This window comes from Coregonus clupeaformis, chromosome 7, assembly GCF_020615455.1.
Source record: "Coregonus clupeaformis isolate EN_2021a chromosome 7, ASM2061545v1, whole genome shotgun sequence".
Taxonomy (NCBI): Eukaryota; Metazoa; Chordata; class Actinopteri; order Salmoniformes; family Salmonidae; genus Coregonus; species Coregonus clupeaformis.
In genome coordinates, this window is record NC_059198.1 from 8225834 (window position 1) to 8253099 (window position 27266).

General features: G+C 45.3%; 1 protein-coding gene across 1 annotated transcript in view; it reads right to left on the bottom strand.

Annotated features, from left to right (window-relative positions):
* LOC121570757 (ras and Rab interactor 2) overlaps positions 1-22907 on the bottom strand; it is a 36743-nt gene extending 13836 nt beyond the window's left edge. The window contains 9 exon segments of the mRNA XM_041882206.2: positions 4263-5041; positions 5043-5673; positions 9311-9402; positions 10628-10700; positions 13836-13956; positions 14151-14349; positions 14821-14921; positions 21668-21760; positions 22757-22907. Of these exon segments, the coding sequence (XP_041738140.2) occupies positions 4263-5041; positions 5043-5673; positions 9311-9402; positions 10628-10700; positions 13836-13956; positions 14151-14349; positions 14821-14921; positions 21668-21760; positions 22757-22861 (2194 nt within the window). The 5' untranslated portion in view covers positions 22862-22907.
* Positions 22908-27266: the final 4359 nt, after the last annotated feature.

Below are 27266 nucleotides of genomic sequence, written 5' to 3' on the forward strand. Positions count from 1 at the left end.
CACTAGTACATTAGAGGCTGCTGCTGCCTATTGAAATCACTGGCCACTTTAAGAAATGGAACACTAGTCACTTTAATAATGTTTACATATCTTGCACTACTCATCTCATCTGTATATACAGTATTCTGTTCTATAATATTCTACTGTATCTTAGTCCATGCCGCTCTGTCATTGCTTGTCCATATATGTATATATTCTTAAATTCCATTCCTTACTAGACTTGTGTGTATAGGGTAAATGTTGTGAAATTGTTAGATGTTACTTGTTAGATATTACTGCACTGTCGGAGCTAGAAGCACAAGCATTTCACTACACCCGCAATAACATCTGCTAAACACGTGTATGTGACAAATACAATTTGATTTGATTTGATATGATTCCAATAGGAATTAAACATAACTTTGCAAGCCAGCATAATGTGACTTGCAGGCCTGATGTGACCTGTAAACCAGGAGATTCTTAACACCACTGTGTATAACTAGGCCCTCAAAGAAAGGCCAAAGTATTTTATAACTAACCCAAGATAGGAAGAACCCTCCAAAGATAAAATGGTTCTCGGTAGAACCCTTCATAGATGGTTCTAGGTAGACGGTTTTATTTGGCAAATACAGCGGTACGCAGCAATGCGTAAAACTCTACAGTGCGGTATAACGGCGCACTGGAGAAAACAAAGCACATGGGTGAATATCCCGGCGATACAATACATATAGCTCCACCAAGCTATCGTCACCTCCACAATAAACAATTACACACAAAGACAAGGGAGGGCAGAGGGAACACTTATACAGGTACTGATGAGGGGATATGACCAGGTGTGTGTAAAAGCAAGACAAAACAAATGGAATGATGAGATGAAGAGCGGCAGTGGCTAGAAGGCCGGTGACGACGAACGCCGAAGCCTGCCCGAACAAGGAGAGGAGGCAGCTTCGGAGGAAGTCGTGACACTAGGAAGAACCTTTAGATTATAAAATGGTTCTTGGTAGAACCCTACATAGAGGGTTCTAGATAAAATCCTGTGTAAAGGGTTCTACCCAGCACCAAAAATGGTTCCCCTATGGGGACAAACTGAAGAACCCTGTATGGTTCTACGTAGCACCTTTTTTTCTAAGCATGTACATACAGTACCATGAGTCAGTGAATGAGGGACCAGTATTACTAGACATGAGTCAGTGAATGAGGGACCAGTATTACTAGACATGAGTCAGTGAATGAGGGACCAGTATTACTAGACATGAGTCAGTGAATGAGGGACCAGTATTACTAGACATGAGTCAGTGAATGAGGGACCAGTATTACTAGACATGAGTCAGTGAATGAGGGACCAGTATTACTAGACATGAGTCAGTGAATGAGGGACCAGTATTACTAGACATGAGTCAGTGAATGAGAGACCAGTATTACTAGACATGAGTCAGTGAATGAGGGACCAGTATTACTAGACATGAGTCAGTGAATGACGGACCAGTATTACTAGACATGAGTCAGTGGGCTATCAGGAATTATTAACCACCAATGTAAAGACAGTCACAAGACAATGTGAACTGAAGGGTATGTTAGGCATTATTGAATTGTCATTGTGGTCAATGTGTAATCCATACACTCACACTCACACACACACACATAGGCTACACACACACACACATACACACACACACACAATATAGGCTACAGTATATTGACGTAAAGTATGTATTGATGTAAATTATGTAATTACACCTCTAGAATAACAGCCTTTCCTATTTAAACCACACATCCTCCCTCCACTAACTCAGGGTGTGTGTGTGTGTGTGTGTGTGTGTGTGTGTGTGTGTGTGTGTGTGTGTGTGTGTGTGTGTGTGTGTGTGTGTGTGTGTAGTGTGTGAGTGTGTGTGTGTGTGTGTGTGTATGTGTGTATGTGTGTGTGCGTGTGTGCGAGTGTGCGAGTGTGCGTGTGTGTGTGTATGTGTGTATGTGTATGTGTGTGTGTGTATGTGTGTGTGTGTGTGTATGTGTGTATGTGTGTATGTGTGTGTGTGTGTGTGTGTGTGTGTGTGTGTGTGTGTGTGTGTGTGTGTGTGTGTGTGTGTGTGTGTGTGTAGTCTAACTTTACTATCCTGTTGGGTTCCAAAAGTCCTCACAAGGACAGTACAACAAGGGGACATTTCGCTGGTCCCCAAAAGGAAAAAGGCTATGTTAGGTTTAGGGTTCAGGTTTATGAAATAAGAGTAAGGGTTAGGTTTAGTGTTAGGGTTAGGGGTTTGGAGTTAAGGTTAGGGAAAATATGATTTTATGGTCCCTACTTGGATAGTAAAACCACCATGTGTGTATGTGTGTGTGTGTGTCTGTGTGTGTTGACTTCTCTGGTTCCTTTTATAAACATACACTTGGTTACTCTCCCTCCATGCTCACTCTTTACCTCAATTACCAGTCAAACTATACATTTTTCCCCCTTACCCCCCTTTTATACCTCAATTACTAGTAAACTGATCCAGCTTGGGCTTTTAAACGACATTACGAGGGCCTACACCCATTCCTCCCTAAAGCATATTATACTACAGTCTAAACTGACATACTATGTCAACAGTGAGCTTCGGAGAGCACAGTCCAAGCTTCACTTCTCTATTCCTGAAAGCCTTCCATAGCCTGTGGCCTTTTCCATTACGTCAGTCTGTCTGTCTATACAGGAATCCCATTTTGTTACTAGTCTTAACTAAACTTTGTATCTGGTGGCAAACACAGAACATCCTAGCCTATGTTACTGTGGTGGTCCTCTGTAGCTCAGCTGGTAGAGCACGGCGCTCGTAACGCCAGGGTAGTGGGTTCGATCCCCGGGACCACCCATACATAAAAATGTATGCACACATGACTGTAAGTCGCTTTGGATAAAAGCGTCTGCTAAATGGCATTTTATATTATTATTATTATTATTGTCTGCTAAATGGCATATTACTGTCCTTTGGGTTGTAAAATGTTACTGTGCCTAGTTTAATAAATGTATGCACAGGCCTATTAAGAGCATTGGTAGTATTTTATTGTTATGTTTATTATCTTGCATACTTCTAGGAGGGTAATAATGTCTGTGTAAAACATTGGTTTACATTATACAGTCCTCTGCCCCATAAACTATAGCTTTATGTTTCTAGACCACTAAGCTGAGAGAGAGAGAGAGAGAGAGAGAGAGAGAGAGAGAGAGAGAGAGAGAGAGAGAGAGAGAGAGAGAGAGAGAGAGAGAGAGCGAGCGAGCGAGCAAGAGAGAGAGAGAGAGAGAGAGAGAGAGAGACAGAGAGAGAGAGAGCCGAGCGAGAGAGAGAGAGAGAGAGCGAGAGCGAGAGAGACAGAGAGAGACAGAGAGAGAGAGAGAGAGAGAGAGAGAGAGAGAGAGAGAGAGAGACAGACAGAGAGAGACAGAGAGAGAGAGAGAGAGACAGAGAGAGGTCAGCTAGCACTCCAACAACCACTTCTTCTCTGAACAATGCTTGGCTGTTGTTGTTTACAAAGAACAAGGGAAAAGAGACGAGTGTAACATCATGGCTACATATTCATGCAAATACTTATTCAGCCCAAACTCAATGAAAACCCTCTTTGACAACATTGGCTAAATCAGCCTCCATCACAATTTCACTGTCAAACATTAGCACTTGCTTGCTTCAGTGTCGTCGAAAAGAGGACTACGTATTGTAGCCTCCTTCTCTAACTAGACCTATTTTCTGTCACTAGTAAGTTGATACCATATTTGGTCCCACATTACAATAATCCCTGACATTTAGGGATTTAGGTTGGGAGATAATTGTCATTTTTTTCATTCCAATTGAACCACGAATGAAGCTTGGCAGTTGGCACCACTGTGTGAATTTGTGCCAAGCTGGAGAGGCCAGGAATAACTGACTGTAGGGAAGGGAGGGTACACTGGCATCTCACTGGCATCGCCGTAACCCAACACTGGTTTCTATAACCAGTCTGTCTTAACATGGGCTAATAGGGAGTGCTTCAAATAGCTGGGCTAATTCTCATCATGTATAGGCTAACTCTTGACAGTTTATCACTGTAAATGCGTTGTCAGTGGATTAGATGACTGTGAAATACATTTTTAGGTTTTACTTCCCTAATAGAGCTGAAATGGTTGGAGAGAGCGCTAACATGAGCAAATAATTGGGATATGAGAAACACCCACACCCACATACAGACGTTCATGTAGATACGTATTTACGCACGCACACACAAGCTTCCTATTTACAGTAGGCTATAAAGAGAATCCCCCCAACCTCCCCCACACACACACTCACCTATCTGATCCTCGGGTATGAGTGATTCGATGGGCGGGTCCAGTTCGGAGCTCTGCGTCAGGTAGGCCTTCATCTGGGTCATGAACTGTCTGAGGGTCTGCAGCAGGTCTAAGCCTGACGTATGACACCCCTTATTCTCCTGTACAAAACTGATATAATCCTGAACCAGGCATCCAAAGTAGGAACTCTTGTCCCTGGAGAGCTCCGCTATCCTCCTCACGGCTCGCCTTTCTGGGGTCATGAACGTGCTGAAGACTCCAGAAACTTTTCGGAAGCTCAGCGCAACTTTGACCCCCACTCCGACCCCTCTCCGGCGGGCTTTGAAGGGAGGACGGAGGCCCTGGTCCAGGTCGTTCTCCAGGCTGACGCCGTAGTCTTCCTCTTCTTCGTCGCAGAGGTCTTCGTCGTCGCTGCTGTCCTCGTTATTGCCATGGTGATGGCGTACTCTGCGAGGGGGGCTGGCGGGGAGGGAGAGGGGAGGGTGGGAGTAGTCCAGAGAATCTGAGGAAGAGGTGGAGATGGACATGTCGCTCAGCCTCCCCTCTCGTCCCTCTTGTCTGGTGGTCTTACCCAGAGGGCTGGGGGGGCTACCAGCACCATTTCCCACTACGGAGGGAGCGGGTATGGGCGGTGCCTGGCAAGGGGGCAGCTTGGCGCGGGACAGAGCCTTGGCGATAGTCTCGTCGTCAAGAGCGATGTGGCACCGGTGGGCGTCGATATCAGGTTTTTTGGGGCGTGGGGGAGGAGGGTGATGAGGGTGTTGATGGGGCACGGGGATGGGGGCGCTGCTCGTCTTCTTTTTGGACGGGCTGCTGTGCCGGGTGCCCATGGGAGGGCGAGGGGCGGGGCGAAGGTTCTGATTGGATGAGGGTTGCAGTGGTTGCCTGGCAACAACAATAGCGGAGGGCGTTTCGGGCATGCTGCTCTTGGGCTTCTGGGGAAGAGGGGTGGGGGGAGGGGGAGCTTGCCGGCGCTGGGAGAGGGAGCGCGGGGGCGGGGGCCGAGGGGGGGCGTGACGTCCTGTTCACGTTGTGGGTCTTGGTCTCTCCGTTGGGGTCCGTGACAGGGGCCGAAGACGTCCCACCGGTGGTTCCCGGGCTGGGGGTGGAGTGTGTGACGTAGGGGGAAGGAGGGGAGGAAGAGGATGGCGTGTCTTCCTCAAGCCGCCGGTGAGTCTGGAGGAAGAGGGGGTTGACGAAGCAAAGCGCCCCGTTGGACTGGCTTCTCTCCAGGCGAGAGGAGGAGGAGGAAGGGGTACGAGCTGGAGGAACGCTGTTGTGGCGAGTCACACTCTGTTTCTCTTGTGTCCTCTCTGTACTCTGGTTGTCACGGTCTCTGTCAGGGAGCTGTGATGGAGGGCGAGAGGGAGAGGTTGTCCTTCGCAGGCTGCCTAGAGCAGAGTGCCAGAATCCTAACAGGAGAAAAGAGATTGGGAATCATTAACAGAGTCCACACACTGTATACATTGAAAAACCTCCAATAGCTGCATAACCACAACCTGACCCAATTACACTCAAAGTCATGATAACCATTCAAACACACAGACAGACACCTTCATACCTTCATACACAGACACATACATACCCTCATACACAGACACATACATACCCTTATACACAGACACCTACATACCTTCATACACAGACACCTACATACCCTCATACACCAACACCTACATACCTTCATATAGACACCTACATACCTTCATCCACAGACACATACATACCCTCATACACAGACACCTACATACCTTCATATACAGACACCTACTAACCGCCTAGCCCTAACCTTGACCCAAACACACTAAAAAACTCATAAACACCCACAGGAACTACCACCAACACCACTATTCCACTTACTTTATCCTCCAGTTCACTGATACATCCACAATATAGTGCAAATAGCACTGTAGTTAGGCAGTCAACCTTCTTTATATCCCTCTCTTTCTTTGTCTCTTTTTTTCTCCATGATCCTACGCTCTTCTGAGGCAGTGGAGAATGTGGTGAGCTCAGCCCAGAACGCTGTCCTGACAGACCCACACCCAGAGAGACGGAGAGGGAGTCACACATGCAAATTCCACAGGGGTGGTGGGAGGTCTCTACACACTGGATTGGCCTACAGTAATGTACAGGCCCTCCTCTTTCCTGATCACCCTCGTCCTCCCTTCTCTTTGACTGAGTTTCCTGCTACAATGCAGGACATTGGTTTCCGTTATGATCGTCTCTGCTGTTTTTTTCACTTGTATCCACTGAATCAGGCTATTGTTTGCTGGCACTTGGCACACAAGTCTCTGTGCTAATTCATCCAGAAGAACAATCACACACCAAGAAAGACATTACAGAATTATTAATGTAATGTAATAGAATTGAAGGACTGTTATAAATTGTTCCATAAGTTAAACTTTAGAGGACTGCGAAGCATGTTCTGTATGCATTGAATTCCACAAACACACACACAAACACAAACACACACACACACACACAACCTCTGCACAGCAGCACACCTGGGACGATAGAGCGTGACGGAGCTATGTCGGGCAATGCTTCAAAGGTCTTTGCATACCTCTCTGTCTAGGGACTGAAAAACTTTGTGGTATTGGTGATATGCCCACGTGAGAAACATGACCTCTGGAGCTAGACTGAGACAGGCAACCTCTCCCTGCTCTTTACCCCACCTAGAGTGCCCTCATCCTGGGCTGGATTTAGCAGTGACCCCCCCGGGGGAATAGCCTGGATGGATCTCCTGCAGAGCTTTACTGATAGTTCAAAGGACATTTCTTCTTCCATTACTTTCTGAGCCTTGGACAGGATCTGTACCCAGAGCTAAATTGTATGTCAATAATGTATTCATAACTTTTGGTAATAGAGTATACTGCAACAAAGTGATCTCCTTGAACAAACTCAATTCAGTTCCCTTCATGAACTTGTAGTTAATATTAATAATTAATATACCACAACAGTTACTTTTCCATGTACATCAAAATAATTAATTAACTACGTTGAAACGACTTAGCCGAGACAAAGTCTGCTGTCCTTGGAGAAACCTTTGATAAAATCTTGGTGCCGCAAAACAATATCCTTTGTGCCCCCTGAGAGAGAAAATACCGGGTTATACAGGATTTACCCCAGTGTTTTAGCTAAAAGGCTCAGACTTCTCTGTAAAACACTGGAGACACACTGGTGTGGGTGTAAGCCTCCATGGAAATGCTGCACCAGAAACGTAATAAAAATATATTTATATATTTGAGAGGCTTCAAGATTATTTGCTTTCTTGGTACCCTACAGTATATGGACAGGCAGCATGTATTTCATTCACGTGTTTCATACAATTACATAGATGTTTTGAGATGTGACTGCAAAGATTCCATAACATAGACATAAATATCCATTTTAAATAGAACCTATCCATTGGATAAGGGAGTTTCCCTAAATGATATTGTCAGCATGCTAAGAAAATATCCTCATGTAGACTCGCGCTACATACATCTAACAACTGTCTGTCTGTCTGTCTGTCTGTCTGTCTGTCTGTCTGTCTGTCTGTCTGTCTGTCTGTCTGTCTGTCTGTCTGTCTGTCTGTCTGTCTGTCTGTCTGTCTGCCTGCCTGCCTGCCTGCCTGCCTGCCTGCCTGCCTGCCTGCCTGCCTGCCTGCCTGCCTGCCTGCCTGTCTGTCTGTCTGTCTGTCTGTCTGTCTGTATTTACAAGGGTGTTTGTTCTTCACTGGTTGCCCTTTTCTTGTGGCAACAGGTCACAAATCTTGCTGCTGTGATTGCACACTTTGGTATTTCACCCAATAGATATGGGAGTTTATCAAAATTGGATTTGTTTTCAAAGTCTTTGTGTGTCTGTGTAATCTGAGGGAAATCTTTCTCTGTGTCTCTCTCTCTGTGTCTCTCTCTGTGTCTCTCTCTCTCTGTGTCTCTCTCTGTGTGTGTCTCTCTCTGTGTCTCTCTCTGTGTCTCTCTCTCTCTGTGTCTCTCTCTGTGTGTCTCTCTCTCGCTCTCTGTCTGTCTCTCTGTCGCTCTCTCTCTCCAGGGTAACCATGCATACATGAAGGGTTGGGGTAAGCACATGCCTGGCTTGTGTGTGCCTGCGTACATGCCTGTGTGTGTGTGTGTGTGTGTGTGTGTGTGTGTATGTGTGTGTATGTGCGTGCCTGTGTGTATAATTCTCCAGTCACCACACCCTCCTCCTCAGCCCTGAGTTATGCAGCCTGCTTGGAGGAAACTGACTCACACACTGGAGTTTCAACCGAAATAAACTAAGATTATCATGACAGAGTGACTAACTAAATCTGCCATGAAACCAGACCACACTGGTCAGCATGAGTTAACTAGAATAACATATACAGTACATACAGGACAGGGGAAAACTAATAGACGGTATCAGTAGCCTCAGCACCTGTACACATATAAATGTCACTTTTTACATAATGGATTTATGTACTCAAGGAGACACAGCCCAAAACATGTGTATGTTGATTTGGATATACTGCCTTCAACAATATGAAATAAATCAATGCAAGTGCATCAAGTTATGCGGCCTCCTTCTATATCAATTTACTATGGGATAGTTAATTGGCTTATAGCCCCCTTTTGGGGAAATTCTCCACTTTTCAACATCATATTCATTATCTCCAGCGCCATACGAGTTGAGGTTTAAAGGGATAGTTTGGGATTTTGGCCCTTTATCTACTTCCCCAGAGTCAGGTGAACTCATGGATACCATTTGTATGTCTCTGTGTCCAGTATGAAGGAAGTTAGAGGTAGTTTCGCAAGCCAATGCTAATTAGCATTAGCGCAATGACTATGGGAACAGTTTGCTAGCTATTTCTGTATACTTCCAGTCATTGTGCTAACGCTAGTTAGCATTGGCTTGCGAAACTACCTCTAACTTCCTTCATACTGGACGCAGATACATAAAAATGGTATCCGCTAGTTCATCTGACTCTAGGGAAGTAGATAAAGGGCCTCGTTGCCAGAATCCCAAACTATCCCTTTAAGACAGAAGAAATAGAGTGGAGCACATTCTACCCATCTATTACTGTACTACCTGCTCCTAGTTGGGCCACCTCCTCCAGGTCCTTCTGAGTCTTGGAGGCTGCAATGGCTTCTGGGAGATTCAGGGTGAAGGGAAGGACATCCCTGAAAAGATAAGAGAGAGAGTGATCCAACTATGTCTATAATGTCCAACAGATATTCTGGAGATTCCGACAGTGGACTTTCCCAGTTTGTCCTCTGTATCTCCTCCTGCTAGCTGGACCTGTGTTCTGTCCTCAGGGTGGGTGATGTCACAGGGTGGTAGAAGGGGTTTGTCAAAACAACACAACAGCCTGACCACCAGAGCAACTGGAGCAGAAAGGTGAGGAAGAGAGTGACATCACTGTGCTGTTACTGTCAACTCAAAGCCAACTAACAGAGCCTTGAGGCCTTAGCTAGTGAATGTCTTCACTAGCATATTCACTAGCAATAACAATATGCTGACTAAAACATTCCTTATACTGTCAAATTTAATATGCAAGTTATTGAGGATATTTTCCCCACTAGGTCCCTTGTTATTAATGAACTATAACTCGAGCCAGGAGTTTTTTCATAGTCACGTCAAGTGAATAAGAAAAACTCCTGTCGCTAATGATAGTAAAATATATACTTATATTCTGTATTTTTTTTATGTTTATGTTTTATTTCCCAGATTGAAACTGTGTTGTGCTGTGTTGGACATTACTGGATATTACTGGACATTACTGGATATTACTGGATATTACTGGATATTACTGGATATTACTGGATATTACTGGTACAGTGGCACTACTTTCCTTTCTTCTACTTCCCTGACCACAAGGGTTTTACCTCATTCCACTTGTGGGGTATTGTTGTATGTTTACTGTAAGTTGGTGTTTTGTCAGTTGAAACTAGGTTTTGCTGTATTGGGCATTATTGAGCATTACTGACATTACCGTTTTTTAATGTTTAGGTTTCTATTTCTCAGTTGAAACAAAGTTCTGGTATTAGGAAATACTGGCAACCCTGTTTCCTGTGTCTGTAGCTCTGAGCTGTCTGTGAATGAGTTGGCATGAAGCTGGTCTAAAACCAGAAGTGAGAAGAGGGCAGTTGAGACAAGCTAGGTCCTGAGTGCTTACTGCTTACTTAACACAATGTTATTTCCATCCATGGGCTGTTGGTTTCAGTTGCTGTAGCTCTCACCGCAGTGGAATGGCAACAGAGGGAGGAATGACAGAGGGAGTGGGGATAGGGTGGGACGGAGGGAGAGGGGGACGGCGGGAGGAGAGATAGAGAGATAGAAAGAGAGAAAGAAAGAGAAAGAGAGAAGGACAGAGCGAGAGATAGAACTTTGAGAACATGACTGTACCTGCTGATACAGTAGAAGGCCACCAGGCGAAACAGGTCTGCAAAACTGATCCCAGATCCTTCCAGAGAAAAGGCTGCACCAGAGGAAGAACACAGAGAATACATGAAAACTGTTCAAACTTTATTAAGAGGTATAACACCTACAGCCAAATCTAGTCTTGGTTAGCTTCCATCTTGAAATATATGAGGAATTTCTCCCCATAGTTATGTTAGGTTAATGTCCATTCTAGCATACGACTTAGCATGCATGCCCAATACATTTCTTCATTCTAAGTAGTTGGATATGCTAGTTTGGACATTGAAACATTTGAGGCTAAATCCAACCCACATTCAAAAGGCCAAACCAGTCCAGAGAAGACACTTTATGTTGACATTAAAAAGGGGGAAATTCCTAGATATCCAATGTGCACATCTGGTATGTCATCATTCCCTGGCATTATTACTATTCCATTACTCATTACGTTTTTTTGTTATAATCCCAACAGTGCAGTAAATTACCAAAACTGTAAATGTCTCTCCAAGAGAAAACATCCAATAGGTAATAGACAAATGCTACATGAGATTTGCCCTGCAATAAATATAGTGTGTGTGTGTGTGTGTGTGTCAGGGCTTTACTGTTTTATGGTCAAGATTAGCACTTTGAGCAATGTCAGAGAGAGACTCACATTTTTCAGCAGTGGTGGAAGCGTGAAACAGGTCAAAGGAATCGTCAATGGAAAGCACACATAAACGAGAGTGTGTGTGTGTGTGTGTGTGTGTTGAGGTAAAGGCAGGATTTGACGTGGTTAAAGGTAGGTGACCTATGAGTATAGTCATGGTGTGATTCATTGTATATGCTGTTTGTTGTCTGAGAAATGCACAGTTGGGTGAATTGAAAACATGTTGAGTCATGCATCTGTTGCCTCCCGAGTGGCGCAGTGGTCTAAGGCACTGCATCGCAGTGCTAGCTGTGCCACTAGAAATCCTGGTTCGTATCCAGGCTCTGTCATAGCCGGCCGCGACCGGGAGACGAATGGGGCGGCGCACAATTGACCCAGCATCGTCCAGGGTAGGGGAGGGAATGGCCGGCAGGGATGTAGCTCAGTTGGTAGAGCATGGTGTTTGCAACACCAGGGTTGTGGGTTCGATTCCCACGGGGGGTATGAAAAATAATAATGTATGCACTCACTAACTGTAAGTCGCTCTGGATAAGAGCGTCTGCTAAATGACTAAAATGTAAATGTAAAAGATGTTGCTAAACTATGTACAGTAGCTGAATATACTATAAGTGTCACGCCCTGGCTCTGGGGACACTGTTATGTTGAGCCAGGGTGTGTAGATCTATGGGTTTTGTTTCTATGGGTGTTTATTTCTATGTTGGCCAAAGTGACTCCCAATCAGAGGCAACGAGTGTCAGCTGTCGTGGGTTGTCTCTGATTGGGAGCCATATTTAAACTGTCTGTTTTTCATTCGGGTTTGTGGGATTTTGTTCGTGTTTGGTTTGTTTATTGACCATTGACTGTCACGTCATCGTTTTGTTGTTTTGGTCGTGTGATCATTTATTAAATAAATATGTTCACGTTCAACGCTGCGCCTTGGTCCTCCTCTATGTTAGACGATCGTGACAGAAAATCCCACCAAGATGTGACCAAGCAGCGTGTCCAGGAGCCATCGCCAGGGAGATCCCTAACAGATCTCCTTCGCCTCCTCGACTGGGTCAAGCCGAGTGAGGAAGAGAAGGGCTTGACCTTGTGGCAGAAGGGCGAAAGGCTGGCGAGGGACATGGAGACCTGGTCCACGGGTAGGGGAGACGCCCAGAATTTTTTTAGGGGGGGGCTAACGCCGTGGACGACGGGGCAGCAGGAGGCCGCCAGGTTACGGGAGTCACTGGTCACCAGGGGGAGGGAGGATGTAGAGGCACGGCGAGAGGTACTGGCGTGTGTTGCCAGTCCGGTCCGGCCTGTTCCTGATCCCCACGTAGGGCCAGTGGTGTGTGTTCCCAGTACGGTCCGGCCTGTTCCTGCCACTCGCACCAAGTCTACGGTGCGCGTCGCCAGCCCAGTCCGGCCCATTCCTGCTCCCCGCACCAAGTCAGGGGTGCGCTTCGACAGCTCGGCTCGGCCCGTTCCTGCTCCCCGCACCAAGTCAGTGGTGCGCTTCGACAGCCCGGCTCGGCCCGTTCCTGCTCCCCGCACCAAGTCAGGGGTGCTCTTCGACAGCCCGGCTCGGCCCGTTCCTGCTCCCCGCACCAAGTCAGTGGTGCGCTTCGTCAGCCCGGCTCGGCCCGTTCCTGCTCCCCGCACCAAGTCTGTGGTGCGCTTCGTCAGCCCGGCTCGGCCCGTTCCTGCTCCCCGCACCAAGTCAGGGGTGCGCTTCGACAGCCCGGCTCGGCCCGCTCCTGCTCCCCACACCAAGCCAGTGGTGTGCGTCGTCAGTCCGGCACGGCCCGTGCCTGTTCCCCGCACCAAGTCAGGGGTGCGCTTCGACAGCCCGGCTCGGCCCACTCCTGCTCCCCACACCAAGCCAGTGGTGTGCGTTGTCAGTCCGGCACGGCCCGTGCCTGTTCCACCGGTGGCTGGTCCGGCACCGGTCAGATGCTTCACGCCGGAGCTGCGCCTTTAGGGGGGGGTACTGTCACGCCCTGGCTCTGGGGACACTGTTATGTTGAGCCAGGGTGTGTAGATCTATGGGTTTTGTTTCTATGGGTGTTTATTTCTATGTTGGCCAAAGTGACTCCCAATCAGAGGCAACGAGTGTCAGCTGTCGTGGGTTGTCTCTGATTGGGAGCCATATTTAAACTGTCCGTTTTTCATTCGGGTTTGTGGGATTTTGTTCGTGTTTGGTTTGTTTATTGACCATTGACTGTCACGTCATCGTTTTGTTGTTTTGGTCGTGTGATCATTTATTAAATAAATATGTTCACGTTCAACGCTGCGCCTTGGTCCTCCTCTATGTTAGACGATCGTGACAATAAGTAAACACTCCTTCTGCAGAAGACAAGTCATCATTTGGTTTAGGTACTAGGCCGGGTCGTCATTGTAAATAAGAATTTGTTCTTAACTGAAATGTTAGCATAAATAAATGTTATATTAATAAAATGTAATGACTAGGCTACGTGCTGTACTATAGCCAATCAGGAGTGTTAGCTGGGCTTTGGGACGTCACTGTACTGGATGAATAAAGGTTCAATAAAATAAATAAACTGCACGCTGTTCCATTATGACACTCACTGTACTGACTCTCTCTGACAGGGAAGTCACAGACGCTGGCTCCTCCTGAGGCGTCATCATCACTGACCCTTAGAGAGAGAACTTTCCTCTGAAGACTGGATGACTTCCTCACCAGGAATACCTGGACAGGAGAGAGACAGACAGGTTCATTAAGGGTTGACCTTTCAAAGGGTCACGTCAGTGACATCACTGATCCATATGCTCACACCTGTCCATCAGCTTTAATCACTTTTTCTGTTAGAATGCTAAAATGATAATATACAAGCCCTACAATAACAAAGGTCATACTGTGACCTTGAACCTTGACCCTCTCACCCCTGGAGGCTGCTGCAGCAGTATACGGGTGGCCTCCTTGTCACTGAGCGTGAGCAGTAGCCACACGGGGTGCGTATGCCTCAGTCTGTCCAGGACGCTCATCCGCCTACGCAGGGAGTCGTACCCAGAATCCCTTTCACCACTGGCGCCAGCACAGGGCGAGGACTGGAGGTAAACCCCGCTCACCTCCCCCTCCAACCTGAGAAAGAAAGGGAGAGAGAGAGAGAGAGAGAGAGAGAGAGAGAGAGAGAGAGAGAGAGAGAGAGAGAGAGAGAGAGAGAGAGAGAGAGAGAGAGAGAGAGACAGAGAGAGATAGAGAGAGAGAGAGAGAGAGAGAGAGAGAGAGAGAGACAGAGAGAGAGAGAATAAGGCACTGTCTCCATCTTCTGGTGAAAGAGTACATGATGCAGTGTCCCACAAAGAACTATCTAGGTCTAGCATGTGAATAGTGACACAAATAAAATGTGAGTCTACTGTCCCTTTCTTTTGCCTCACTCAAGTCTCCCCCATCACTAAATGTCTGTGTTGTCACTCTATTCAACTACATTGTTAGAACAAATCACAACACCTTATATTCAAACACTGACAAAAATGTGTACTAAAACTCCTAATAAGATACAGGACTGTGAAGAAGCAAAAAGTAGAGGAGGAAAGGAGGGAGAGGACTTACCCCTGTAGAACCATAGGGTACGGGTCTCTGTCCTCTGTTGGGGAGGTCTGGACCATCTCTTGCTTCAGCTCCCCTATCTCCGTCGCAAACGTGTCTATCAGCTACACACAGAGGAGAGACAGAGAGGGAGTGAACGACATGGAAGAGAAGGAGAGAGGGACTAGGTAAGAGATAGAGGGAGAGGCGGAGGAGAGGGTGAGAAGGTGAGAGGAAACGAAACAGATTTTGTGAGTAAGATGGAGAGAGAGATAGAGAGTGATCATGGTAGAGGTAAAGAATGAAAACAGAGATTGAGAAAGGTTGAAAGTAGAATGAAAAGAGAGAGGTAGAGAGAGAGCAAATGGAGAAGTGTCCCTCACAAACAGAAAGGGAAGCACAACATGAGAAAGCAAGGAGCAGGGAAACGGTTAGTCACTTTTCCTGTGTTTACCTCACTTCCCTCCCTGGGACAGGAAACATGGAGACAAAGCAGTGACAACCCACACACACACACACACACACACACACACACGCATACTACTGACAGTACAGACACACATACACACACACACACACGCACACACATAAGCACACACACACACACACAGTCGCACCACTCCCCCATACACACACACACACACACACATCAGTCTTACATACTCAACTATATCTCTCACAGATACAATAAACACATGTTCGTTAACAAGGCTAAATGTCTCCTAATCTAATCCTAATCTAGGGAAGCGTAAACATCTGGATGCTATCTATATTAACACAAAGTGCGTCCCAAATGACACCCTATTCCCTATGTAGTGCACTACTTTTGACCAGAGTCCTATGGGCTCTTTTTCTCACTACATAGGGAATAGGGTGCCATTTGGAATGCAGTTGGAATGCAGACAAGGAGAAGGACACATAGGAAGGAGGAAGTGACTCAGGCCAACAGTGTTTGATGGATAAACCTCTCTCTTATCTGACAGGCTTTTTCCATAGTGAAGATAAGTCTGCCCCCACAATGGAGCATTGGGCTACGATGACAACAAAACTAAATATGTTGTTGCTTCTCAAACTATATTTCTAGGGTTTGACACCATGGGTGCATATCAATAGTATTAAGAGGCTTTCTCTCCTTGTCTCAATTCCTCTTTCAGGACAAGTAGTCTTTTAAGGTGTTTCTCTCACTAGTTTGTGTTTCTACATTAGTGAATATGAAGGTAAGGAGTCAAGGAAAGAAGGGAAACCTGTAGGTTCTTACCAACTGTGCTACATAATCTGACCACTAGGTGGAAATATTTCCCACACCACAGACCCCCTCATAGTTTGTTCTGAGTAGAAGTCGCCCATAGTCACAGATCTAGGATCAGCTTACCGTTTCCCAATCCTATCATGAACGATTGGTGGGGAAAACAAAACCGACCTTAGATCAGCTAATCTATTCTACTCATCATAGCTGCACAGTCCAGACCACTGTAACCACTAACCACAGATCACTGGTTCCCCCTGTTACTGCCCCATTACAGGGACTATGTGGAGCCAACTCTGTCTCTGTCTCTGGTGGTCTGACGTCTTTTAAAATGTTAGTCAGCAAAGACAGAGCTGAGTATAGTTCTGAACTGAAGAGAGAGACAAAGAGAGAGAGAGAGAGAGAGAGAGAGAGAGAGAGAGAGAGAGAGAGAGAGAGAGAGAGAGAGAGAGAGAGAGAGAGAGAGAGAGAGAGAGAGAGAGAAAGAAAGAGAGAGAGAGTGAAAGAGAGAGAGAGAGAGGGAGAGAAAAAGAAAGAGGGAAAGAGAGAGAGACAGAGAGAGGGAGAGAAAAATAAAGAGGGAAAGAGAGAAAGAGAGAAAGAGAGAAAGAGAGAGGGGAAGAACGAGAGAGTGAAAGAAAATTAGACAGGGAGAGAGGGAGAGAGAGACCCCTCTCCCAGAAAATGAGGTTCAATTAACACATTTATTGTGAAAGGTCTTCAATGGTCTACTCTGGCCACAGTGCCCTGCTATGGAACTAAATGGCAGCATAATCAGAGGCCCTGTTTCAGCCCAATGACTTTTACAGAGGAACCACTTATATATTTTATTTAGCGAATGCAAAGTCCCTTAGCCAAGCGATTGCTTCCGGTCTTGCTGTGTTGAGGGTGAGTAGGCCTCCGCTGAGTTTGTAGATTGGACAGACTTCAAAAATGTGGTGCATGGTTTGCTCCACCCCACAGGAACATAGGGGGCTTGCTTTAATGCACCATCGGTGGAGGTTGGCGAGGCATGGGCCGTGGACAGACTTGAACCTATTGGGGTGGACAATACTGGTGCCCAGGAAAACTCATCTTCAACAGGAAGTAAAAATAACACTTATATCCTTCCCTCTCTCCCTTCCTCACTCTTTATCCATCTTTCTCTCTTACTCTTCATCCACCTCATTCTCTCTCTTCTTTTCCCATTTTTATCAATCACATTGCATTGGATACAGTGCTTTTTCCCTCTCTCACTCTCTATCTCCCTCTCTCTCTCCATACTCTCTTTCTCTTTCTCCACACGGTCTTTCTCTCTCTCAGGAGGGCTGTGTCCAACAACAATGCCGTCATTAATTCTAGCTCTTTAATGAGTGCAGAATCGGAGGTAAGCGATTCTCTGCATGGGCTGAAATTAAAGCAATGATGATGGAGTCAATGGGAAACTATGTTGTTTTGACCTACAGAGAGCGCTGTCACTGGGGCTAGGCAGAGTGGATTGAGGGAGAGAGAGAGAGAGAGGGGATGGAGAGACAGAGAGAGCGGGGGTGACGGAGAGACAGAGAAAGAGAGAGGGGATGAGAGAGAGAGGGGATAGAGAGAGAGAGAGAAAGAGGGGATGGAGAGAGCGAGAGAGGGGATGGAGAGACAGAGAGTGAGAGAGTGGATGGAGAGACAGAGAGACCGAGAGAGAGAGAGGGGGGATGGAGAGAGAGAGAGAGAGAGAGAGAGAGAGAGAGAGGGGATGGAGAGAGAGAGAGAGGGGATGGAGAGAGAGAGAGAGAGGGATGGAGAGAGAGAGAGAGACCTAGGCCCTGACAGTAAATCTCAGTAAGACAAAAATAATGGTGTTCCAAAAAAGGTCCAGTTGCCATGACCACAAATACAAATTCCATCTAGACACCGTTGCCCTAGAGCACACAAAAAACTATACATACCTCGGCCTAAACATCAGCGCCACAGGTAACTTCCACAAAGCTGTGAACGATGTGAGAGACAAGGCAAGAACGGCCTTCTATGCCATCAAAAGGAACATAAAATTCGACATACCAATTAGGATCTGGCTAAAAATACTTGAATCAGTTATAAAACCCATTGCCCTTTATGGTTGTGAGGTCTGGGGTCCGCTCACCAACCAAGATTTCACAAAATGGGACAAACACCAAATTGAGACTCTGCATGCAGAATTCTGCAAAAATATCCTCTGTGTACAACGAAAAACACCAAATAATGCATGCAGAGCAGAATTAGGCTAATACCCGCTAATTATCAAAATCCAGAAAAGAGCCGTTAAAATAACCACTTAAAAGGAAGCGATTACCAAACCTTCCATAACAAAGCCATCACCTACAGAGAGATGAACTTGGAGAAGAGTCCCCTAAGTAAGCTGGTCCTGGGGCTCTGTTCACAAACACAAACAGACCCCACAGAGACAACAACAACAACACAATTAGACCCAACCAAATGATGAGAAAACAAAAAGAGAATTACTTGTCACATTGGAAAGAATTAACAAAAAAACAGAGCAAACTAGAATACTATTTGGCCCTAAACAGAGAGCTCACAGTGGCAGAAAACCTGACCACTGTGACTGACCCAAATTTAAGGAAAGCTTTGACTATGTACAGACTCAGTGAGCATAGCCTTGCTATTGAGAAAGGCTGCCGTAGGCAGACCTGGCTCTCAAGAGAAGACAGGCTATGTGCACACTGCCCACAAAATGAGGTGGAAACTGAGCTGCACTTCCTGACCTCCTGCCAAATGTATGACCATTTTAGAGACACATATTTCCCTCAGATTACAGAGATCCACAAAGAATTCGAAAACAAACCCAATTTTGATCAACTCCCTTATATACTGGGTGAAAAACCACAGTGTGCCATCACAGCAGCAATATTTGTGACCTGTTGCCACAAGAAAAGGGCAACCAGTGAAGAACATACACCATTGTAAATACAACCCATATTTATGTTTATTTATTTTCTCTTTTGTACTTTAACTATTTTACCATTGTTACAACACTGTATATATACATAATATGACATTTGAAATGTCTTTATTCTTTTGGAACTTCTGAGTGTAATGTTTACTGTAAATTTTTATTGTTTATTTCACTTTTGTTTTACTATCTACTTCACTTGCTTTGGCAATGTTAACATACGTTTCCCATGCCAATAAAGCCATTAAATTGAATTGAAAAATTGAGAGGGGATGGCGAGAGAGAGAGCGGGGTGACGGAGAGACAGAGAGAGAGAGAGAGCGGGGGTGACGGAGAGCGAGGGGATGGAGAGACAGAGAGAGAGAGAAGGGATGGAGAGACAGAGAGAGAGAGAGAGAGGGGATGGAGAGACAGAGATAAATAGAGGGGATGGAGAGACAGAGAGAGAGAAGGGTGACGGAGAGACAGAGAGAGAGTGGGGGTGACGGCGAGACAGAGAGAGCGGGGGTGACAGAGAGACAGAGAGAGAGCGAGAGAGGGGATGGAGAGAGAGAGAGAAAAGGGATGGAGAGACAGAGAGAGAGAGGGGGTGGAGAGACAGAGAGAGAGCGGGGGTGACAGAGACAGAGAGAGAGCGGGGTGACAGAGAGAGAGAGAGAGAGAGAGAGAGGGGATGGAAAGACAGAGAGAGGGGGGGGGTGACGGAGAGACAGAGAGAGAGAGAGAGAGAGCGAGAGAGAGAGAGAGAGAGAGCGAGAGGGGATGGAGAGACAGAGAAAGAGAGAGAGGATGGAGAGACAGAGAGAGAGAGAGAGAGAGAGAGAGAGAGGGGATGGAAAGACAGAGAGAGAGGGGGGGTGACGGAGAGACAGAGAGAGAGAGAGAGAGAGAGAGAGAGAGAGAGAGAGAGAGAGAGAGAGAGAGAGAGAGAGAGAGGGGATGGAGAGACTGAGAGAGAGAGAGTGATGGAGAGACAGAGAGAGCGAGAGAGGGGATGGAGAGACAGAGAGAGAGGGGATAAAAAGACAGAGAGAGAGAGGGGGTGACGGAGAGACAGAGAGAGAGAGAGAGAGCGAGCGGGGGTGACGGAGAGCGAGGGGATGATGAGACAGAGAGATAGAGGGGATGGAGAGAGAGAGAGGACGGAGAGACAGAGAGAGAGAGAGAGAGAGAGAGAGAGAGAGAGAGAGAGAGAGAGAGAGAGAGAGAGAGAGAGAGAGAGAGAGAGAGAGAGAGAGAGAGAGAGAGAGAGAGAGAGAGAGAGAGAGAGAGAGAGAGGATGGAGAGACAGAGATAGAGAGGGGTGACAGAGAGACAGAGAGAGAGTGGGGGTGACGGAGAGACAGAGAGAGAGCGGGGGTGACGGAGAGACAGAGAGAGAGTGGGGAGTGACAGAGAGAGAGAGAGAGAGAGAGAGAGAGAGAGAGAGAGAGAGAGCGGGGGTGACGGAGAGCGAGGGGATGATGAGACAGAGAGAGAGAAGGGATGGAGAGAGAGAGAGAGGATGGAGAGACAGACAGAGAGAGAGAGAGAGAGAGAGAGAGAGAGAGAGAGAGAGGATGGAGAGACAGAGAGAGCGAGAGAGGGGATGAGAGACAGAGAGAGAAAGAGGGGATGGAGAGACAGAGAGAGAAAGAGGGGATGGAGAGATAGAGAGAGAGAGAGAGAGGATGGAGAGACAGAGAGAGAGCGGGATGACAGAGAGAGAGAGAGAGAGAGAGAGAGAGAGAGAGAGAGAGAGAGAGAGAGAGAGAGAGGATGGAGAGACCGAGAGAGAGCGAGAGGCGATGGAGAGACAGAGAAAGAGAGAGGGGATGGAGAGACAGAGAAAGAGAGGGATGGAGAGACAGAGAGAGCAAGAGAGGGGATGGAGAGACAGAGAGAGAGAGAGGGGATGAAAAGACAGAGAGAGACAGAGAGAGAGACAGAGAGAGAGAGAGAGAGAGAGAGAGAGAGAGAGAGAGATAGGATGAGAGAGAGAGAGAGAGAGAGAGGGAGAGAGGGGGAGAGACAGAGAGAGAAAAGAGATGAGAAGAGACAAAGTATCATCTCACGTCTCTGTCAGTTTATCCATTCATTCTGTAAGCCTCTGTATCTCGTCAAGTTGCACACATCCATAACCTCATCTCAATTCTCTATTTACTGTAGACACCTTGTGTAAACATGATCAACTTTAGCAACAGTATATGGCTAAATATACAACAGTTAGAGTATATGGCACATGGCATCCTTCTATTACTGGATATATTCCCGGATAGCACACTGCAGTCATGACAATTGGATAACATAACGATTATGAAATGACGATTGGATAACTCTTAGAGGCAGTTAGTGTGGTCTGACGAAAGAGGGAGAGATGAAGGGAGAGGATACTGATGGAAGAAACAGCAGCATGAAACTAAGACACAACAGAACAGACCGTGCTCATTATGTTGCTAGGAATAGACCATGTTTCTAAAATAAGGTTTAACGAGAGACTGCATAAAGTGCTGACAATTACTCAATGGTGTGTGTGTGTGTGTGTGTCTTTGTATTTTATGGTTGCTGTGTGCATTTGTCATGATTCCAATGACTGCAGCAGGCACTGTTCAAACCTCACACTCTCCATCTGTCCTTAACTTGAGCGCTATTACACTACGTGGCAACATAAGAAAACCCTTGGAACAAAAGTAAGCTAAAGAATAAACTTAAGAGTAAACTTAACTTACCTTAAAGAAGCTTCCTCTCCTGTCCATATGACAGTCTGGTCTGGGCAGCGAAGCAGACATGCTTTGGTCTGAGTCTGTGAGTCCATCAGAGTCCTACACTCTCAGAAAAAAGGGTACGGTTAGGGTACAGTATTTTTCCCTGGGGTACAAAAATATCAAAATACACATAATGTATCTTCAGAGGTACACATATGAGTTTACAAGGTACTGTTCGGTACCTTTTAGGGTACATGTGCGGATAATCTAGTATAACGGTAAATGTTGTACAATCATTGGAGGTATGGCTTAGTGGGGGCGTGGCTTTCAGTTAGTTATTTTTAGCCACCCGTGAGTGGACATGTTGTACCAGTTTAAGTGGTCTGTGGCTATGTTAGTTCAAGCATGAGCATGTCCGCTGACAGTTCTGAAGTCTTTATAAATGCTACATAAAAGCATGCAACAATGTAAGACTTGTAATTAATATTGTAGCAACCTGATGGCGTACTGGTTAATGTGATGGCTTGACAGTTGCTGGACGCAGGTTTGAATCCCGGTCGAAACAACCCCCCAAATTCGCAAAATTGGTGTCAGAAGTGGGATGGCGGAGAGGCGTGTACACATGAGGGCCTTGGTATGGAGACGTGGTACATTTTTGCCACTTTTTTGCCACTTAAAAGGAACAAACGGCTTTGTCACTGTGGTGGTACCCTAAAAAGGCAGATTTGTACCTTTTGGCTCTTTTAAGGTACAAACTGCAAGACTACAATTACGTACCTATAATTAATGGAACAAAGGACATACCTTACAGGGTACCACTACAGTGACAACCGTTTGTACCCCTTTAAGTACAATTCTGTACTTTTTTTCTGAGAGTGTATATAGAGTCAAGCACAAACACATACAGGTGGTGGTGAGGCTGATGGAAAATCCCATTTCTGGCCACATTGAGAGAGCAGACAGTAAATGAACTATTATTATAGGCTCTACCAGGACAGTATGAAACTCTCTCTGTCTCTCTAATGTAATATCATCACCTACATCCCCTTGTCTTATCTCATCCCTTTCTCTCTCATCTTTGTACTCTCTCTAACAAGAGTACGCTTAACTTACCTTAAAGCTTCCACTCCTGTCCATATGACATTCTGGTCTGGGCAGCGTAGAGGGCAGCGTAGAGGGCAGTGTAGAGTGCAGTGCAGATGGCAGCGTAGCAGCCATGCTTAGGTCTAGACGTCTGTGTTTAGGTCTAGATGTCTGTGTTTAGGTCTGCTGGAGTCCTATGGGGTCAAACAAACAGACAGGCAGATTAGCTGTGGTGAGACTGGAGAAAATTCCATCTATGGCCACAGCAAGTCGACAAATTACAGAGGCTAGCATGATAATATCAAACTCCTTCCCGCTCTCTGTCGCTCTAGCTAGCTTCTTTCCCATGTCCTTTCATTTAATCTATTTTCCAGCAATTACAGCCATAGTTCCAACATTGTTATTCCTCTCCTTTTTCCCATAGTAAGTTAATACAGCCTGTTTGGCCTGTTTCAGTCTTCCAGTGAACCTTGATGTACTCTTGATGTTATAATAACTTTTAATTTCCTCTCCCATAGACCAAACAAGGGTGTTCATCAACAATTTTATTTGTGCAGGTTAGCGTTTTGTCATGAATCTTTCCCTGGAGGCAGCTCTGCAGAGTGGTCACTAGCTGGCACAGCCATGAAGTCATAAAGTCTGATTTTAAACCTAACCCTAATCTTAACCCTGCACTTAACCACACTGGGTAAATCCATTTGAATTCAATCACTTTTTGACAGCATCCCTTTTGATTTAAATAAAACTTTGTATGTCTTTTTTTTTTTTACATTAAACATCAATTATCATAAAATGTGTAAACTCAAGATTTTTTTCATATTCCCATTTGTTGTAGCTTAGACCATATTTTACACCCTCTGTGATTTTGTTGTTGTTCCTGCCATCAGTTGAGACACAACTTGCTCTTGAAACAGGGTTGGTGTCATATTTTGGCTGATAAATGTATTAAAATGGTATTAAAATAAAAATATCAACTTTCAAATGGTACCACAAAGATGGTTCGAGGTCCACACATCAGAGAATGTTGTCTTGAAAGGGAATATCTGTTGTTTTAAATTATATTGTCGATCCTCCATAGGAAACCTATTGAAATCATAGAAAAATACAGAACGCTGCAGCCCGTCTGGTGTTCAACCTTCCCAAGTTCTCTCCACTGGCTTCCAGTTGAAGCTCGCATCTGCTACAAGACCATGGTGCTTGCCTACGGAGCTGTGAGGGGAACGGCACCTCCTTACCTTCAGGCTCTGATCAGTCCCTACACCCAAACGAGGGCATTGCGTTCTTCCACCTCTGGCCTGCTGGTCCCCCTACCTCTGCGGAAAACACAGTTCCCGCTCAGCCCAGTCAAAACTGTTCGCTGCTCTGGCACCCCAATGGTGGAACAAGCTCCCTCACGACGCCAGGACAGCGGAGTCACTGACCACCTTCCGGAGACACTTGAAACCCTACCTCTTTAAGGAATACCTGGGATAGTATAAAAGTAATCCTTCTACCCCCCACTCCCCCCACAAAATAAATAAATAAACCAAACATTTGATTTAAAACCCCCCAATATATATATATAAAAAAATATATATATATATATATACTCTAAAAAATAAAAAATAGAAAAATAAAAATAAATACATTGTTAAGTGGTTGTCCCACTGGCTATCATAAGGTGAATGCACCAATTTGTAAGTCGCTCTGGATAAGAGCGTCTGCTAAATGACGTAAATGTACAAATGTAAAAATAGACAATAGAATAGACATGACCATTTGAGTTGACATTCGACAGTGGGTGGACCGGCGGCCATCTTTGTGGTAGTAATTAGAAGTTCAAATGTCAATTCAATTTAAATTTCAATGGTGTACCAGCTAAATTGCAGTGGTCTGAAGGGATAGGTCCATTCTATGAAATATATTTCTATGATTGAATTGACACCCAATATTTATATGATTGAAATGACATCAATGATCATGACACCCATGATCTATGATTTAAATTATATAAATCTCAACCATAACTTTCTGAGCACTTCTACAATGGCCAAATATACACCACCAGTCAAAAGAGTGTGCAAAGCTGTCATCAAGGCAAAGGGTGGCTATTTGAAGAATCTCAAATATAAAATATATTTTGATTTGTTTAACACTTTTTTGGTTACTACATTATTCCATATGTGTTATTTAATAGTTTTGATCACTTCACTATTATTCTACAATGTAGAAAATAGTAAAAATAAAGAAAAACCCTTGAATGAGTAGGTGTGTCCAACCTTTTGACTGGTACTTTATATGAAAGGTTTTGATCAAATCAAAAGGGGTGCTGTCAAAAAGTAATTGAATTCAAATGGATGTACCCCACTGCTAACCCTAATGCCTAACCCTAATCTTAAATTAAAACCAAAAAGCCCATTTTTGTTTTCATGAATTTTTACAATATAGCCAATTTTGACATTGCAGCTGTCCCATCTAGTGGAAATCGCTCAGTTCTGCTTCCAGGATAACATTATTCCCAATAAATGTCAACCTGAGTTATCCACAGGCAGGCTCACACCGAGGGGTGCAAGACATTATTCTTGTGTGTGTCTGTGTGTTTGTTTATGTGCGAGAATGAAAGTGTGTATGTGTATGCACAAAATGTGTATGCATAGTGGAGGGGTGTTATTGGAGGCTGTGGATGAAAGGGGACAGTTGTGCACCCCTCTCTCTCTCTCCTCTCTCCCCTCTCTCCATTCCAGGCTGACGCCATTAGCAGGACCCCTGCCCTTCTCTCGCTTCCCTCTCTGGCAGCAGTTCAGTGAGATGTTCTATTCACTTTCATCTTCAACAGGAAGGAAGTGATACCCCAGATAAGAGAATCAAAGAAAAAGAGGAGAGGAATGGAATGGCCTAGTTTCATTTTACATTTAAAAATGTTAGTCATTTAGCAGACGCTCTTATCCAGAGAGACTTACAGTTAGTGAGTGCATACATTTTTCATACTGGCCCCCCGTGGGAATCGAATCCACAACCCTGTCGTTGCAAGCGCCATGCTCTACCAACTGAGCTACACGGGACTATAGTTTCCTGTCAGATAGCGCAGTACTGGCAGGAGTCTCTCTGGTAAGACATTCTCAGCTGGAGTTCAGCAGAATTAATAGGGAACATATGCATCAGTTCTGCACAGTGTTGTGTGAAGGATAATGGAGGCTTTTAAGTGTGTCATCATCATTCAACATTCCAGTGCATTCTCTCACTCCAAACAGAATGTTCTATTTGTTCTGGAATGAGCCTCCCATACTAAAATACAGAGATGATCGTTACCATTATGAAAGACTATAAAGAAACCTGACCATGGACCTGCAGTAAAAGGCCCTTTCAGTCCATCCCTATCCCCAGCTGGTCCGTCTGTCTGTGGCTGGAAGCCTGTCACTGTACAGGCCTGCTGTTTCCTGACTGGCTCACAGAGACATGGGGTTATCTCCAGTCCTGCATGCCTGTTTTATTTAGGCTGGGGAACACTGTGATAATAGAGGAACAAATGTTCCTTCACCCTGCCAGGTCATTGTCAGGGGAGTTTCTCAGGAAATGACTCTATAAATCCAACTATAGTGTGTTGTAAAACCCAACTGGGAAAACGTTGTAACCGTAAGGTCCACCTGTTGTCTTGTCAGCAGAAAAGTGCTAAAAGTTCAAAAGAACTATTGGATAGTAGATTTTCCAGCTCTCTCTTGCCAAAAAGGTATTGGGAAAGAAGTATTCTGAGCTCAATGGGACTACCTGGTTTCATTAAATTTTAGTCATTTAGCAGACGCTCTTATCCAGAGCGACTTACAGTTAGTGAGTGCATACATTATAGGAAGAGAAATGGTGCAGGTACAGCCGACTAGTGCTAGCTAATGTTAACTACCTTTTTTTAGAGAATCGATTCTTAGAGTCATAGAATCAATATAATATATTCCAAATAATATTGTTATACTCTACTGTATTGATTTTTCCTTCCATCCTTATGGTCTTGTTTGTCTGCACTGTTGTCTCTACCAAACTGAGCCAGTGGAGCGAACATAATGACATTTCCACAGTTCATTCTGCCTGAGCTGAACTGCCACTGTACTCTGCATGGCTCCGGGGCTGTCTTCCTGTTTAGCCCAATACCCAGCATGCACTGTGTGTCTCATGTTATGGTTTGTGACAGAGTGTTAACCCCAGATAGGTAGATTTCATGCATTTTAATGAGAGGTATACATACATAGTAGTATAGGAACACACATCAGAGGATATGAGAGTTGCTATAGGAACTAGAATCTTCATAAAATCAGACTGTTCCTAGAAAGAGAAAAGGAATAAATGATGCAGTCATTTGTCAGAGACACAGTCAGAACAGTAAGAAGTGCTGTCCAGGAAATTTCCTCTGCAGTAGGTACTTAGTAGATGTTTTGTTTAATTTCCTCCTCTGCTAGTCGACGGCTCTCATATCAAACCAGACTTCCCCCTTTTTAAAGACAGGCTATATTTTTATGTTACCCAGCCTGTCTTTAAAAAGGGGGAAGTCTGGTTTGATATGAGAGCCATCGAC